This window comes from Babylonia areolata, chromosome 2 (genome assembly GCF_041734735.1).
Source record: "Babylonia areolata isolate BAREFJ2019XMU chromosome 2, ASM4173473v1, whole genome shotgun sequence".
Classification (NCBI taxonomy): Eukaryota; Metazoa; Mollusca; class Gastropoda; order Neogastropoda; family Buccinidae; genus Babylonia; species Babylonia areolata.
Window position 1 is genome coordinate 3041787 of NC_134877.1, and position 14028 is coordinate 3055814.

The window sequence follows — 14028 nt, forward strand, 5'->3', positions numbered from 1 at the left end:
ACGCTGGTGGACTTCTTGAAAGAAATGAACATTTTTAATCAGATTTTAATGTTTTAAACTCTGGGAGATTTTTTAACTTTTTAAGTGAAAGATTGAATCGGTGATTAGTATTTAATCTTCATTTATTTTTTGTTTTTTTACCCTTGGCTTGAAACAGATTCTAACGTGGAAGCCTTAAGATGGCCTTTGTGGTCGGTGAGGCTCTAAATGCCATAACTGAGATTTGATTTGATTTGATTGAAAAGTGAGTGAATTGGTTCCTTTATCGTTTTAATCAAAATTATGATATTGTTTTTATGTTTCTTGACTGGTTTTAGGCCCTGAATTGGCCGTTTTACGGTCAGCAGGGCACTAAGCAACATGACTGACTCTCCCACAGAGGGCATTGAAACATGACACACATGCAACTTCCACCCCCTCACTCATAATCCATGTAGATTCCATCCATGATAACAGACAGTCAAGACAGCAGGGCACTAAGCAACATGACATGACTCTCCCACAGGGGAGGCATTGAAACATGACACACATGCAGCTTCCACCCCCTCACTCATAATCCATGTAGATTCCATCCATGATAACAGACAGTCAAGACAGCAGGGCACTAAGCAACATGACATGACTCTCCCACAGGGGAGGCATTGAAACATGACACACATGCAGCTTCACAGTCAAGACAGCAGGGCACTAAGCAACATGACATGACTCTCCCACAGGGGAGGCATTGAAACATGACACACATGCAGCTTCCACCCCCTCACTCATAATCCATGTAGATTCCATCCATGATAACAGACAGTCAAGACAGCAGGGCACTAAGCAACATGACATGACTCTCCCACAGGGGAGGCATTGAAACATGACACACATGCAGCTTCCACCCCCTCACTCATAATCCATGTTGATTCCATCCATGATAACAGACAGTCAAGACAAGTCTTGGAATTTGATAAAAACCTTGACAGGGATATGTCATTGTCTTTGGACAGTGGTGCAACTGATGATTTTTTGGAGTTTGAAGCACATGATGACCTCATGTTAGAGACAATTTCCCTGTGGCTTTGACAGCAAAGGTGGCGGATCAGGATTCTTTGCCTCAGCGCTTCAGCTTCAAAAGAGCTGACTGGGTCTGTTTTTTCACCACCTTCCAGTCAGAACTGCAGGAGGATGGGATCCTGGCAAGTGAAGATCTGGCTGAAAGCTTGACCAGCTTCATTCTGGGCTGTGCCAGTATCAGTCCACATGTAAGCTCCACAAAGCTGCAGCTACAAAATCGGAATGCACCTGTGTTCAGTTGAGACTGTCGGGAGGCTTGGGCAGACAGGTTGAAAGCCCATCCATTTCCATTCCATTCATTCTCCTGCCCGGGATGGGCGTAGAGGAGACATGAGGGACGATTCCGTAGTCAGACGACGCCATCCGGTTCTATCTTCTGCCTGTCGTATCAGCGTAGCGCTATCCATATTGGTCCATTCCTTGATGTTGTCCATCCAGCATTTGGCTTGCCTCCCTCTTCGCCTACCACCCTCTAGCGTTCCCTGTAGAACTGTCTTTTGCAGTGAATTGTGGCGTGTCACATGCCCGAACCATGACAGCTTCCTCCTTTTGACCACTGCTAAGAGTGGTTCCAGTGGACCCGCTAGCATAGTTATTTGGCTCTTGACAAAGTCATTGGTCTTTCTGTCCTTCCATGAGATTCCAAGCAGTCGTCTGAAGCATTTTGTCTCAAACGTCTGGACTTTCCTAGTAGTCTCTGCTGTTAAAGTCCAACTTTCACATCCATACAGGAGTATGGATAGCACCAGGGATCGGTACAGTTTGATCTTTGTTGGAAAGCTGATCTCTCTGCTCCTCCAAATCTTGCTGAGCTTAGCCATTGCTGATGTTGCGATCGCTATCCTAATCTTTATTTCAGTTGTTGAGCGACCGTCCTTTGTGAGGGTGGTGCCGAGATATTTGAAAGCATCCACTTCTTCAAGTTGTCCGTTCATGAAGATTTGAGCTTGGGTGTTGGTTGAGCTGTTTACCAACACTTTGCTTTTCTCGGTGCTCACTTCCATTCCGTATGCACCTGCTCTTCCTTCTAGTCTCTTGGTGAGGTCTTGTAGTTCTTTGTTGCTGCCTCCTAGTAGATCTATGTCATCTGCGAATCTCAAGTTGTTGATGATTCTTCCTCCTATGGTTGAAAGCCCAGTGTCTGGTAAACCAGGCCATAGAAGTCATGCACTGTGAAACATGTTACAGCATCCTTTCTCCACCCACAGGAACGCTTTGCTCTGTTTCCCTTCCCACCTGGTCTGAACCCACTGCCACCCACACCACCATAATCCACATTGACTCCAGCCACAGCAAAGTGGAGTACGCAGTTGCCCATCCTGTGCCAACAGAGCTAGAGGTTCTGAAAATGTTTGAGGACTTCTTTTAAACTTGTGAGAGAAGACTTCTTTTGACCCTCTTGTATTCAGATTCTCTGAGGCTAAACTCACCTAGATTTCGTATTCTTTTGGTGAGTTTAGCCTCAAAATGGGTATGTATGGTTCACGCTTCACCTTCCCGTATTTTGTCAACGCTGCAAAGCGAAGCTGGAGTGACCTCTCCAGAGCGCAAAGCCTGGGTAAGTAAGTATGGAGGGCAAGCTGTTACCCATGCAGCAGACCCCCCCCTCTCCACATCACTGGAATGGTCTATTGGAAAGGCAAGTGCCGATACACATGGTTCCATTGCCGTCGCAGGAGTTGCCAGAACGTTGCTGTATACAGCCTCGGACTGCCTTGGGGACTCCGGCTCCGGATTTTTCCTCAGGGTTGACTCCCGAAGCCTTTCCTATGAGTGGGTATGGCCGCAAGGCAGCGGAGGTTTGAAATCAGAGTTTTCCTTCTTTTAGATGAGCTGTCTTCCCTGGCTGATGAGCCCCATCTACCCAAAGCACTGGTTTTCAGGTGCCAGGTAACCCACCTTCGCCCCTTCTCCTATCAGTAGTAGCAGTTCCGCCGGGCTTATATCTAAGGCACACGAGCAGGCTAGGAGCTGGACTTAGTTGTCAGAGGCTGTTGGAGACACGCGCCGTGAGGGGCATTTTATAGACAATGGGAGCTTGTCCCCATTGCCACCCCTCGGCTATGACAACCTTGGAAACCAACGCTTCACCACAGCCAAGAATTAACCTCTAGAGTCATGAAATTCGGCAGGTATGGTCATGAGGCTTTGTTCAGTCATGTGAGCGAGATTCTGTGTGTCTAGATGTGAAAGGTCATGTCTCTGTCACCAAAATGTCACCAAATATGTCACATGCGATGATGACAATTCTAATACAGCACACCAACATGCAGTTATCCCATGCACATGCACGTTAGTGTTGTGAAATGAAGCTGCGGCCTACCTGAGATGATCTGTCTCCTGTCTGCCAGTACAGTCCCCGCAGGTAATCCAAAGAATGTCACACAACTAGTGTCAGTTGTCACAACTGAAGAGTTACTGGAGATAATTTCAAGCACAGTTCCATGTTGCTCTTATGTCACTGTTCTAAGCACTCTGTGCAGATCTGTTTATATATGCACACAATGCATAGCTGTACAGTAAGGATAGTGAGTAGAGTGTCACTGCTGTCACAGAGTCACCAAAACTACAGGTAAGCCCGCATTTCGTCAGGTGTTGTGTCGAACCATAGGGGGTCAGGTGTGCCCCGGGCTACTTGTTTTTGTTGTGCATATCTGTTGGTCTCTTCTGCTGCAAATGGAAAATGTGAGGGGTATAAACAAAAAGAAATAATCCAGAGGGGTGGCAGTGCTTGGCAGTGAATGCGCAGGGCCTGTCGGCTGCTGGAATGCGGCCACGTTGGTAGGCTGAGTAGCCGGTCGTCACGTGGTTTGCAGAGCGGCGAGTGGCACATTGTCCTTGGGATCACTTTCACCACTTTCTTCTCCTTGATCGGAGCCTAAATGTACATCAGAATCTTCTTCTAATTCTTCACACTCTTCAATCTGATCATATTTTGACACTTCTTCTAATATAAGACCTAATTCCTCCGCTGAATAGTCCTCGAACTCACTGGTGCAAGCAGACGACACTCATCAGTCAGTTTCATTCCCAACTCTCCACACGCAGTTTCCCTCCTTTGTGAATGAAAGTGGAGCTAGCATTCAAAAATAGCGATGCCAGATTATTGGACTATAGTAGGGAACTTTCCACCGACTTTTAGTGCCTGTTGAGCATCGTCACATCTTTCAAATCCTTTGGAGAGGGGCAAATTACTTTGTTGGTGGGGTTTAGTGTATACAGTAATGACATGCGTTTATTAGTATCTGTCATGATGTCGCCAGAATGTGTATGTGTGAGTCACTGATGGCTGGCTTGTAACACAGTAAATGGTGATCTGCAGAGTAACCAGTGCCTCCCTGTTTGGTTTCAGTTTTATGTGGTCCGAACAAGAAAATAGAGAATTGATTCTTTTAATATTTTAATCAATCTTTTATCATCATGTTTCTTGACTGGTTTTAAGAACTGACAGGTGATGAGCCCTGAAATGGCTACACGCCTGCAACTTCCACCCCCCACACCCATAATCGATGTTGATTTCATCCATCACCATACACAGTTCTCCGTCATGGGCCAACAGAACCAAAGGATCTGAACAAGTCTTGGATCTGCATGACGTTAGACACAGATAATACACGGCGGTTTCTTTGAAGACCTTGTTTCGTGATGTCCCTCCGTGGACGCTGGTGGACTTCTTGAAAGAAGTGAACATTTTTAATCAGATTTGAAGTTTTAAACTAGGGAAGTTTTTTTAAACTTTGAGTGGAAAGTTTGAAGTGATGATTCGTTTTAATTGTTAGTTTTTTACCCTTGTAGTAGTTATTAATGTGGCGATAGCCTTGAGATGGCCTTAGTGGTCGGCGAGGCTCTAAGCACCATCATTTCATTTCATTTCATTTGTTTCTTTGGTATAAACAACATGAAATGATTCATTCTTTTTTCCCTTTTTTTTTTTTCCTTCTTTAGCAGCAGACAGATTTCCTTCCGGGAAGTACTACTCTGGAAGATTTTTAAACATTTTGAGTGAAAATATTGAAGCAGTGTTCAGTTTTTACTGTACTTTTTTACCCTTGACTTGAAGTAGATGTCAGTGTGGCGATAGCCTTGAGATGGCCGTAGTGGTCAGCAAGGCTCTCAGCACCATACTTTCATTTGATTTGATTTCCAGGAAGTAGGGTGTGGTTCATCTCCAGAAAAATAAAAGCTTTGTGCACAGCAGGATAAATTTGAGTCTAAGACCCCTTTGTGGTGGGCTTGGCTGTGGACAGCATGAGTTGATTTGATTTGTTTTTCATAGAAGTGACCGGTGTGTCCAGCCCTGAAATGGCCCACCTGTGTGGTCGGTCGGTTGCGCTGGCTGTAAGCAACATCTCAAGGCCTGACTAAGCGCGTTGGGTTACGCTGCTGGTCAGGCATCTGCTTGGCAGATGTGGTGTAGCGTATATGGATTTGTCCGAACGCAGTGACGCCTCCTTGAGCTCTTGAAACTGAAACTGAAACAGCATGCCTTGAACACAGCCCCAGCCCTAGCTGCGGCAGACAGACACACACACACACAGCTCCAACCAGACAGACAGACAGCCCATGCATGTAACAGAGTGGTGTGCGTGTCAGGTCCCTCAGACGTAGGCGTGCTGTCCTCTCAGCTCCTATGGCACTCCCTCCACGCTGGCAACGTCCACGCTGCCTTGGACCTTCTGCAGCTGGCCAGGACAGCGTCCTCCCCCTCCCCCTCCCCCTCCCCCTGCCCACCCCTCCTCCCCGTGCCCCTCCTGCGGGCACTGCTGGTGGCGAGCGCCTGGTCGGGCCACGAGGTGAAGGCAGCGGCCTTGTTCGAGGAGCTCAAGCAGCGGGGGGTGTACAACGCCGAGCCGCTGGGCCCCTCTCCCCCCTACACCTTCCAGCTGTCCTCCATGCTGACGCCTCCTGAGGTTCGGTTCTGCCTCCAGGACCGGCTGAAAGAGGTGAGGAGATATTGGTGGTTGTGCTGTTACAGGGGTTTGTACAGGTGTGAGGTGTTGGTTGTGGTGCTGTTACAGGGTTTGTACAGGTGTGAGGTGTTGGTTGTGGTGCTGTTACAGGGTTTGTACAGGTGTGAGGTGTTGGTTGTGGTAAGGGTTTGTACAGGTGTGAGGTGTTGGTTGTGGTGCTGATACAGGGTTTGTACAGGTGTGAGGTGTTGGTTGTGGTGCTGTTACAGGGTTTGTACAGGTGTGAGGTGTTGGTTGTGGTGCTGTTACAGGGTTTGTACAGGTGTGAGGTGTTGGTTGTGGTGCTGTTACAGGGTTTGTACAGGTGTGAGGTGTTGGTTGTGGTGAGGGTTTGTACAGGTGTGAGTTGTTGGTTGTGGTGCTGTTACAGGGTTTGTACAGGTGTGAGGTGTTGGTTGTGGTGCTGTTACAGGGTTTGTACAGGTGTGAGGTGTTGGTTGTGGTGATGTTACAGGGTTTGTACAGGTGTGAGGTGTTGGTTGTGGTGCTGTTAAAGGGTTTGTACAGGTGTGAGGTGTTGGTTGTGGCACTGATACAGGATTTGTACAGGTGTCAGGTGTTGGTTGTGGTGCTGTTACAGGCTTTGTACAGGTGTCAGGTGTTGGTTGTGGCACTGATACAGGGTTTGTACAGGTGTGAGGTGTTGGTTGTGGTGCTGTTACAGGGTTTGTACAGGTGTGAGGTGTTGGTTGTGGTGCTGTTACAGGGTTTGTACAGGTGTGAGGTGTTGGTTGTGGTGCTGTTACAGGGTTTGTACAGGTGTGAGGTGTTGGTTGTGGTGCTGTTACAGGGTTTGTACAGGTGTGAGGTGTTGGTTGTGGTGCTGTTACAGGGTTTGTACAGGTGTGAGGTGTTGGTGGTGGTGCTGTTACAGGGTTTGTACAGGTGTGAGGTGTTGGTTGTGGTGCTGTTACAGGGTTTGTACAGGTGTGAGGTGTTGGTTGTGGTGCTGATGCAGGATTCGTACAGGTGTGAGGTGTTGGTTGTGGTGCTGATGCAGGATTCGTACAGGTGTGAGGTGTTGGTTGTGGCGCTGATGCAGGGTTTGTACAGGTGTGAGGTGTTGGTTGTGGTGCTGATGCAGGATTTGTACAGGTGTTGGTTGTGGCTCTGATGCAGGATTCGTACAGGTGTGAGGTGTTGGTTGTGGCGCTGATACAGGGTTTGTACAGGTGTGAGGTGTTGGTTGTGGTGCTGATGCAGGATTCGTACAGGTGTCAGGTGTTGGTTGTGGCACTGATACAGGATTTGTACAGGTGTCAGGTGTTGGTTGTGGTGCTGTTACAGGCTTTGTACAGGTGTCAGGTGTTGGTTGTGGCACTGATACAGGATTTGTACAGGTCTAAGGTGTTTGTCGTGGCACTGTTACAGGTGTGAGGATATGCTGCTTGTGATAGTGTTGTGTTGAATCATGTTTTGCTTTTTATGTTGTTGCTGTTACTAGTGTTAGGTTGGAAAAAAAGGTAATATGTTCGTTGTGATACTGTTGCAGGGTTCACACAGGTGTGAGGAGATGCTGCACGTTATAGTGTTTTGTTTAATTGTGCTTCTATTGTTTGTTGTTTCGTGCGTCTGCGTTGTTTGTTTTTCTTGTTGTTTTTTTCTAGGCTGAAATAGGTGAGATGTTGATTGTGATAATATTGCGTTGTATCATGCTTTCTAAAAAATAAGCATATATTTACCTATCACTGTATCATATTCTATGCAGATATTATTATTATTATTGGTATGATTATCAAGATGATGATGTCTGTGTTTCACCTCCCTGACAGCTGCACCAGACGCTGTGCCGCAGCATGGCAAGGGGCCGACAATTAAGCCCCCTGGACCGGGGGCTGACGGTGGGGGTGGTGGGGGAGCATGACCCCCACCTCCTGTCGCTGCCCTTCCTGGCCCTGGCCCCCCGCTCCCGGGCGCAGGCGGTGGGGGTGGTGGTGCAGGCCCTGGGGAGCATGTCGACCCCCATCCACGCCACCTTCAGCCCCCAGGCTGACCTGCTGGTGGTGGACCCTGCCTCGCTCGTCACCCACCTCCAGGCCAGCTCTCCAGGTGAGTCAGTCTGTCTGTCTGTCTGTCTGTCTCTGTCACCCACCTCTAGGTCTACAGCTGTCCTGGTGAGTCTGTCACCCACCTCTAGGTCTACAGCTGTCCTGGTGAGTATGTCACACACCTCTAGGTCTGCAGCTGTCCTGGTGAGTATGTCACCCACCTCTAGGTCTGCAGCTGTCCTGGTGAGTATGTCACCCACCTCTAGGTCTGCAGCTGTCCTGGTGAGTCTGTCTGTCTGTCACCCACCTCTAGGTCTACAGCTGTCCTGGTGAGTATGTCACCCACCTCTAGGTCTGCAGCTGTCCTGGTGAGTCTGTCTGTCTGTCACCCACCTCTAGGTCTGCAGCTGTCCTGGTGAGTCTGTCTGTCTGTCACACACCTCTAGGTCTACAGCTGTCCTGGTGAGTCTGCCACACACCTCTAGGTCTACAGCTGTCCTGGTGAGTCTGCCACACACCTCTAGGTCTACAGCTGTCCTGGTGAGTGTGTCACCCACCTCTAGGTCTACAGCTGTCCTGGTGAGTCTGTCACACACCTCTAGGTCTACAGCTGTCCTGGTGAGTCTGTCACACACCTCTAGGTCTACAGCTGTCCTGGTGAGTCTGTCACACACCTCTAGGTCTACAGCTGTCCTGGTGAGTCTGTCTGTCTGATTTTTTTTTTTTTTTTTTTTTTTGTGCAGCTCTTTTTGGTGATTTATTTGATTTGAAGCAACATTTTGATAATGTGTTGTGGCAGGCTTGAAGCAGGAGGTGTTTGGGGAAGACAGCCCAGGAACTGGAAGGCCGGTTTCCATTCCACCAGCCTCCTCCCACCCTGCCAGCAAGTCACAGGGGTTTGCTGGAAGGCCGGTTTCCATTCCACCAGCCCCCTCCCACCCTGCCAGCAAGTCACAGGGGTTTGCTGGAAGGCCGGTTTCCATTCCACCAGCCCCCTCCCACCCTGCCAGCAAGTCACAGGGGTTTGCTGGAAGGCCGGTTTCCATTCCACCAGCCTCCTCCCACCCTGCCAGCAAGTCACAGGGGTTTGCTGGGAGGCCGGGTTCACTCCCACCCACAGCCACACGTCCACCTGCAACGCGGCCAGGCCCGGGGCAGGGACAGCCAGCAGCGTCACGAGCCACGTTGCTTCCCGGTGATGAAATGTTGCAGGCAGACGTACAACCCTTTCCGCAGCTGGAAGATTCCAGTGGGAGGCAGTTCTTGGTTGCACAGGTCACAGCACAGCCAGCCCCAAGGTCAGTGGATGGGAGACTGGCAGTATCGCCCGGTGATACACGACCACCACCACCTTATCCCCCTGCCAGTTGTGGTGGTCCATCGGATCCCCCACCTCAACCCCCTCACGCGCTGCGGGCACGGCAGATGAAACGACGGCTGACTGCCCCGCCCCCAGAGTCACCGGCGGCTGTGCCACACAAGCCTCACAGGAAGGCTCTGCTGCCCACCCCTCCACTGTCTCTGCGTGTGAACCAGCAGGCAGGGACGACGACGGCGTCTCCAGGGGAACTGTCTGAGGAGTCGCCCCCAAAGAAAATGATGAAGTCCTCGCCCCCAGAGCCGCCTTCCTGGAGGGACAGGAGGGCCTTTGCAGACAGCGACCAGGACCCACACTGGAGGTCATCGCCCAGTCCTGGACCGCCGGTGTCTGCGTCCTCAGTGATGCCCAGGGACAGGAGGCAGTCCCAGCAGTCGTCAAGAGGTGGCAGAGTGACGCAGCAGCAGAAACAACAGCCCCCCACTGAATATACAGCCCAGGGTCAGTTTCCAAGACCCTCCGCTCGAGTCACGGAGGAAAAGCCTTTAAGTTGTGCAAGAAACGATGGATGTTCACACCCACCACAGTCCTACCACAGAGGGAGCCATGCCTCACAGCAGCAGGGCGTTGTACAGCGACAGCAGCAGTTCTGTGGAGAAGAAAGGAACTCGTCAGTTTCATGGAGAGTGGGCCAGCCACAGGGAGGTGTTGGGCGGCGAGAGCAGCTGTTCTACGGAGAAGAAAGGAGCTCTTCATTTTCTCCTCCTGAAACAGGTGAGCGGTTCCTTCAGGACGCGGGGCGTTTACTAGCACAGTCCGCTCCCAGCCGTCAGCCGCCATTGACTCAGCAGTCCACTCGGGGTGTCCGGCACCAGTTGTTAGGAGAGCGTAATGAGTCTTCACGCTTCACGCCTGGGGTCAGCCAGCACCTTGGGGAACTGGGACATCTGTCACAGCAGTCTGCACTGCCTGGTCACAGCCGCTGGCAGCAGTCGCCACAACCGAACGACGCTCACACCACCCAGCCTGGGCAGCAACAGTTGATGGGAGGAGGAGATGGTAGAGAGTTTCCAGCGTTTGTTGTTGAGGAGCAGATGGTGAACTCTGAAGAGGACATGATGATGATGATGGAGGAGGAGGAAGAAGGGGAGGGAAGGGACCACGGTCCCTGGCAGGGGGGTGGCGCTGGTGCTGGCGGAAGGCAGCGACAGCAGCAGCAGCACAGCGTGCAGCACTTGAGGCCTGAACCTCCACAGGGGGACGCTTACAGCCGCTACGACTGTGCAGGACGTGCCCAGCAGGCATCATACAGTGGCCCACAGAAACACATTAACCCTCTCAGGCACCCTGGCCCTTTCAGAGGCAGGCCAGTAGGTCGGGTCAGAGGTCAGGTGGGAAGGTCAGCGCGAGGGAGAGGCGTGCAGTTGGGGAGAGGTGGAGATCAGAGGGGGCCATTGTTGAATCAGCGTACAGGTTTTGGGGGCAGTTTCGCTCAGAATCAGCCTTACTGATGTGTGGTTGGTTCTCACAAAATATATCACAGTTTGTTGCTAGCCAAGTGCTATATTATATCTTTTGGTCTGATGAAATATTATCTTATGATGGTATCATGTTTTATAACTGTTATGGTTCCAGTTATGCATGAAATTAATGTGTTCACATCAGCCAGAATACAAAGTATACATTGTCATACATTACATATGCGCCAATCATGTGCACATGCACACATACACACTCTCACTCACTCACTCATCCTCTCGCTTTGTCTCAGTCTTCTCCAGTGGCATGTTCAAAACAGGCAGCATGGTATCACACAGTTACTTCCAGATTTGTGTCATTCATGAAAAGCTGATGTGACTCCTCATCTCCATCCCAACACGGATGGGATTCATTTGATTGCATGGTAGATAGTGCAGATCCACTTGTTGTTAAGTATCGCTCCCAAATCTGTCAAATTGTCCATACAAACCAAACTGCTGTTTTTGCATCACCCCTTTCTCTTTTTGTTTTCATGTGTGTTTTGTGAGAATATTTGTTGATTGCAGATCCACTCGAAAAGAATCACGCTTGACTAGTTTTGAAGAAGTGGCAGGTACTTTGTTAGCCCTGAAATGGTCTTTTTGTGGTCAGCTGGGCTGTAAAAGACTTAATTTGATTTGTGGAAGTATTGCAATCAAATCAGAAAAAAAATCATCTATTCTGTTCAAATAATACCTGAATTTATCTGTTTCCGCATGCTTCACTGGAAGTTTGATCATTGACTTGTTTGTTGATTGTAAATGTCAATTGAATAAAATGACATTGTTTTACTTTTTGCCTGGTGTACTGCGTTGTTTTTGCGGACAGTTTTTTTTTTTTTCAGTGCACACGTTCTGTTGGAGAGCCCGCCTTTATGTGGACACTGCGAGGTCTGGATGAACTGGTCTAACGTTTTGATTGACCCTGTAACATTTATTTTGTGTTCTCTTTGTCTGGTTTGAAGAACTGACAGATATTTAATCCTAAAATGGCATTTTTTAACGTGTATCTCTGTTCTCTTTGTCTGGCTTGAAGAATTGACAGATATGTAATCCTGAAATGGCATTTTTGCAGTCAGCTGGGGGGGGGGGGGGGGGGGGGGGTCTCTAAGAACATGAACCATGCAGCAACTTTTGTGGTTGAATTTGACTTTTTTTCATTATTTTCAATATTTTTAACTTGATTTGAATTTTATGAGGGTTAACATGAGTGAATTGGTCTTCTTCGTGCCTTCATTTACTTTTCAGTAGTGTTTTGTGTTCTCCTTGGCTGTGTTTGAAGAACTGGTCGATATTCAGCCCTGTAATGGCCCCTTTCACAGTCTGCTGGGCTATAAAGCAGCAGGACTTGACTTTTTTCATTTTACTGTCACGCATTTGATGGAAAAACCACAGAACCTTTTTTCTTCTTTTTTTTATATTTTATTTCTTCTTTTTTTTTTAAATATTTATTTATTTATTATTTTGTTGTAAGTCAGCAGTGGGATCCATCCCCAAAAGTCAGAATCTTGGGAACACTTTTCATTTCACAGCCAGCTCCATGAAGATCAGGTTACATGATGCTGAAAACCCCTCTGCCCCCCCCCCCCCCCCCCCTTCCCCCCCAACTCCACCCACACCCCTTCCGCCACACCACCACCTCCACAAGACACTTTCAGATCATGAGGGAAGTCTTTTTTTTTTTTTTTTTTTTTCATTTGAATTTTACATGGACTGAAACATACTTAGGTGAAAAGGCCTGCCTATGATATTTACAGCACTTTTAACTTGATTACATCTCGCTCAGTCCATGTCCAATTTAAATTTAACATGGACAGAGCGTGATGTGCATGATGGATAGGGTCTTTTTACTGTGAATTGATCTTTGAATATTATTTTGTGTTCTCTTCAAGTGGACTTAGGAACTGATAGGTGTTCATCCCAGAAATGGCATCTTTGCATTTGGCTGGGTTATTTGATTTTAAACATGATTTGAAAAGATTCTTAGAAGTTTAAACTCGGGGAACGCACTTGCCAGCAACACAGATGTATATATAAGTTGCTTCCCTTTACATGCAATCTCTCTCTCTCTCTCTCTCTCTCTCTCTCATATATGTGACCCTCCACCACGAAATGAGTCGCTTTGCACCAGAGGTCGATTTTTAGTTATTGGTATATCATAAATCTGCAATAAATGACCTTTACAGCGAAAAAAAAAGTTTGTAAATCGGATGATTCTGTGAAAAGTTATTGTGATTTGAAGTTCTAAAGTCGCGAAAGTAACGAACTGAGAAATCAAGGCCGAAAAGTTTTGGAACATCTTCATAGCAACCACATACTTCTAAGCAAGATATGTTCATGAAATTTGGCACACACATACTTAGTGGCAATGTCCACAATTGCACAAAGTTTGAAAGAAAAATATTGAGTGTATTTGATTTTATTCAAATAAGAATTTTCTATTTTTTTTGGAAAGAATTGCAACTGAAGTATTAGTATACTTACTTTTTAATCAGCTCAACATGACTAAAAACCTTCCAGTTTTAAGATCAGTTTTGTTGTGGTGTTGTTTGTGGTCCAATTACTATGAAACTTTTGCTTTGTATAGTATGTGTACTAAAATTTATGCCAGATTATAGGTAAAAAATGCTAAATCATGATGCCGAATCATGTAATTGTGGTAATTCAATGTGCTCACTGGCTTAGTGTGCTTGTGATATTACCATAATCCATACTACAAGCACAACAAAATAACAAAAAAGATCCACACAACAAAACTGCTCATACAAAAGGTACAAGTTCATGTGTGTTTTATCCCAGCATAGCATCAAATGAAATACATTTCATAATCCAAATGAACACTTCAAACAATTCATCTGCAAAGAAAACCTACTTGTCAAACCCATACTTCACACAATAAAGACACACAACCTCATCAAACAAACACTCAATCTGCTAAAAAAATAAAATAAAAAAATAAAATAAAAAAATGTGCAGATATGTGGCACAGGTAATCAATTCTTGTGGTACAAAGTGTCATCAGGGTGGATGGTGTTGATGTTGAACCTTCTTCCTCCACTCTTTTTTCTCCACCGGTGGTGTCAGTATGTTCCAAAAATGCATGGTTTATCCTGAAACAGTTTGTTATGTAATACTTCTTTTTCTCTTTTCATTTCCTTTGTTCTGAATTATTTTCTATA

The 14028-nt window shown here is 47.4% G+C and overlaps 1 protein-coding gene across 3 annotated transcripts in view; it reads left to right on the forward strand.

The window, feature by feature from the left end:
* LOC143296500 (uncharacterized) overlaps positions 1-11332 on the forward strand; it is a 47771-nt gene extending 36439 nt beyond the window's left edge. For all 3 annotated transcript variants that reach the window (XM_076608472.1, XM_076608490.1, XM_076608480.1), the window contains exons 13-15: positions 5650-5999; positions 7799-8075; positions 8814-11332. In XM_076608472.1, the coding sequence (XP_076464587.1) occupies positions 5650-5999; positions 7799-8075; positions 8814-10843 (2657 nt within the window). In that variant the 3' untranslated portion in view covers positions 10844-11332. The remainder of the gene's footprint in view (positions 1-5649; positions 6000-7798; positions 8076-8813) is intronic.
* Positions 11333-14028: the final 2696 nt, after the last annotated feature.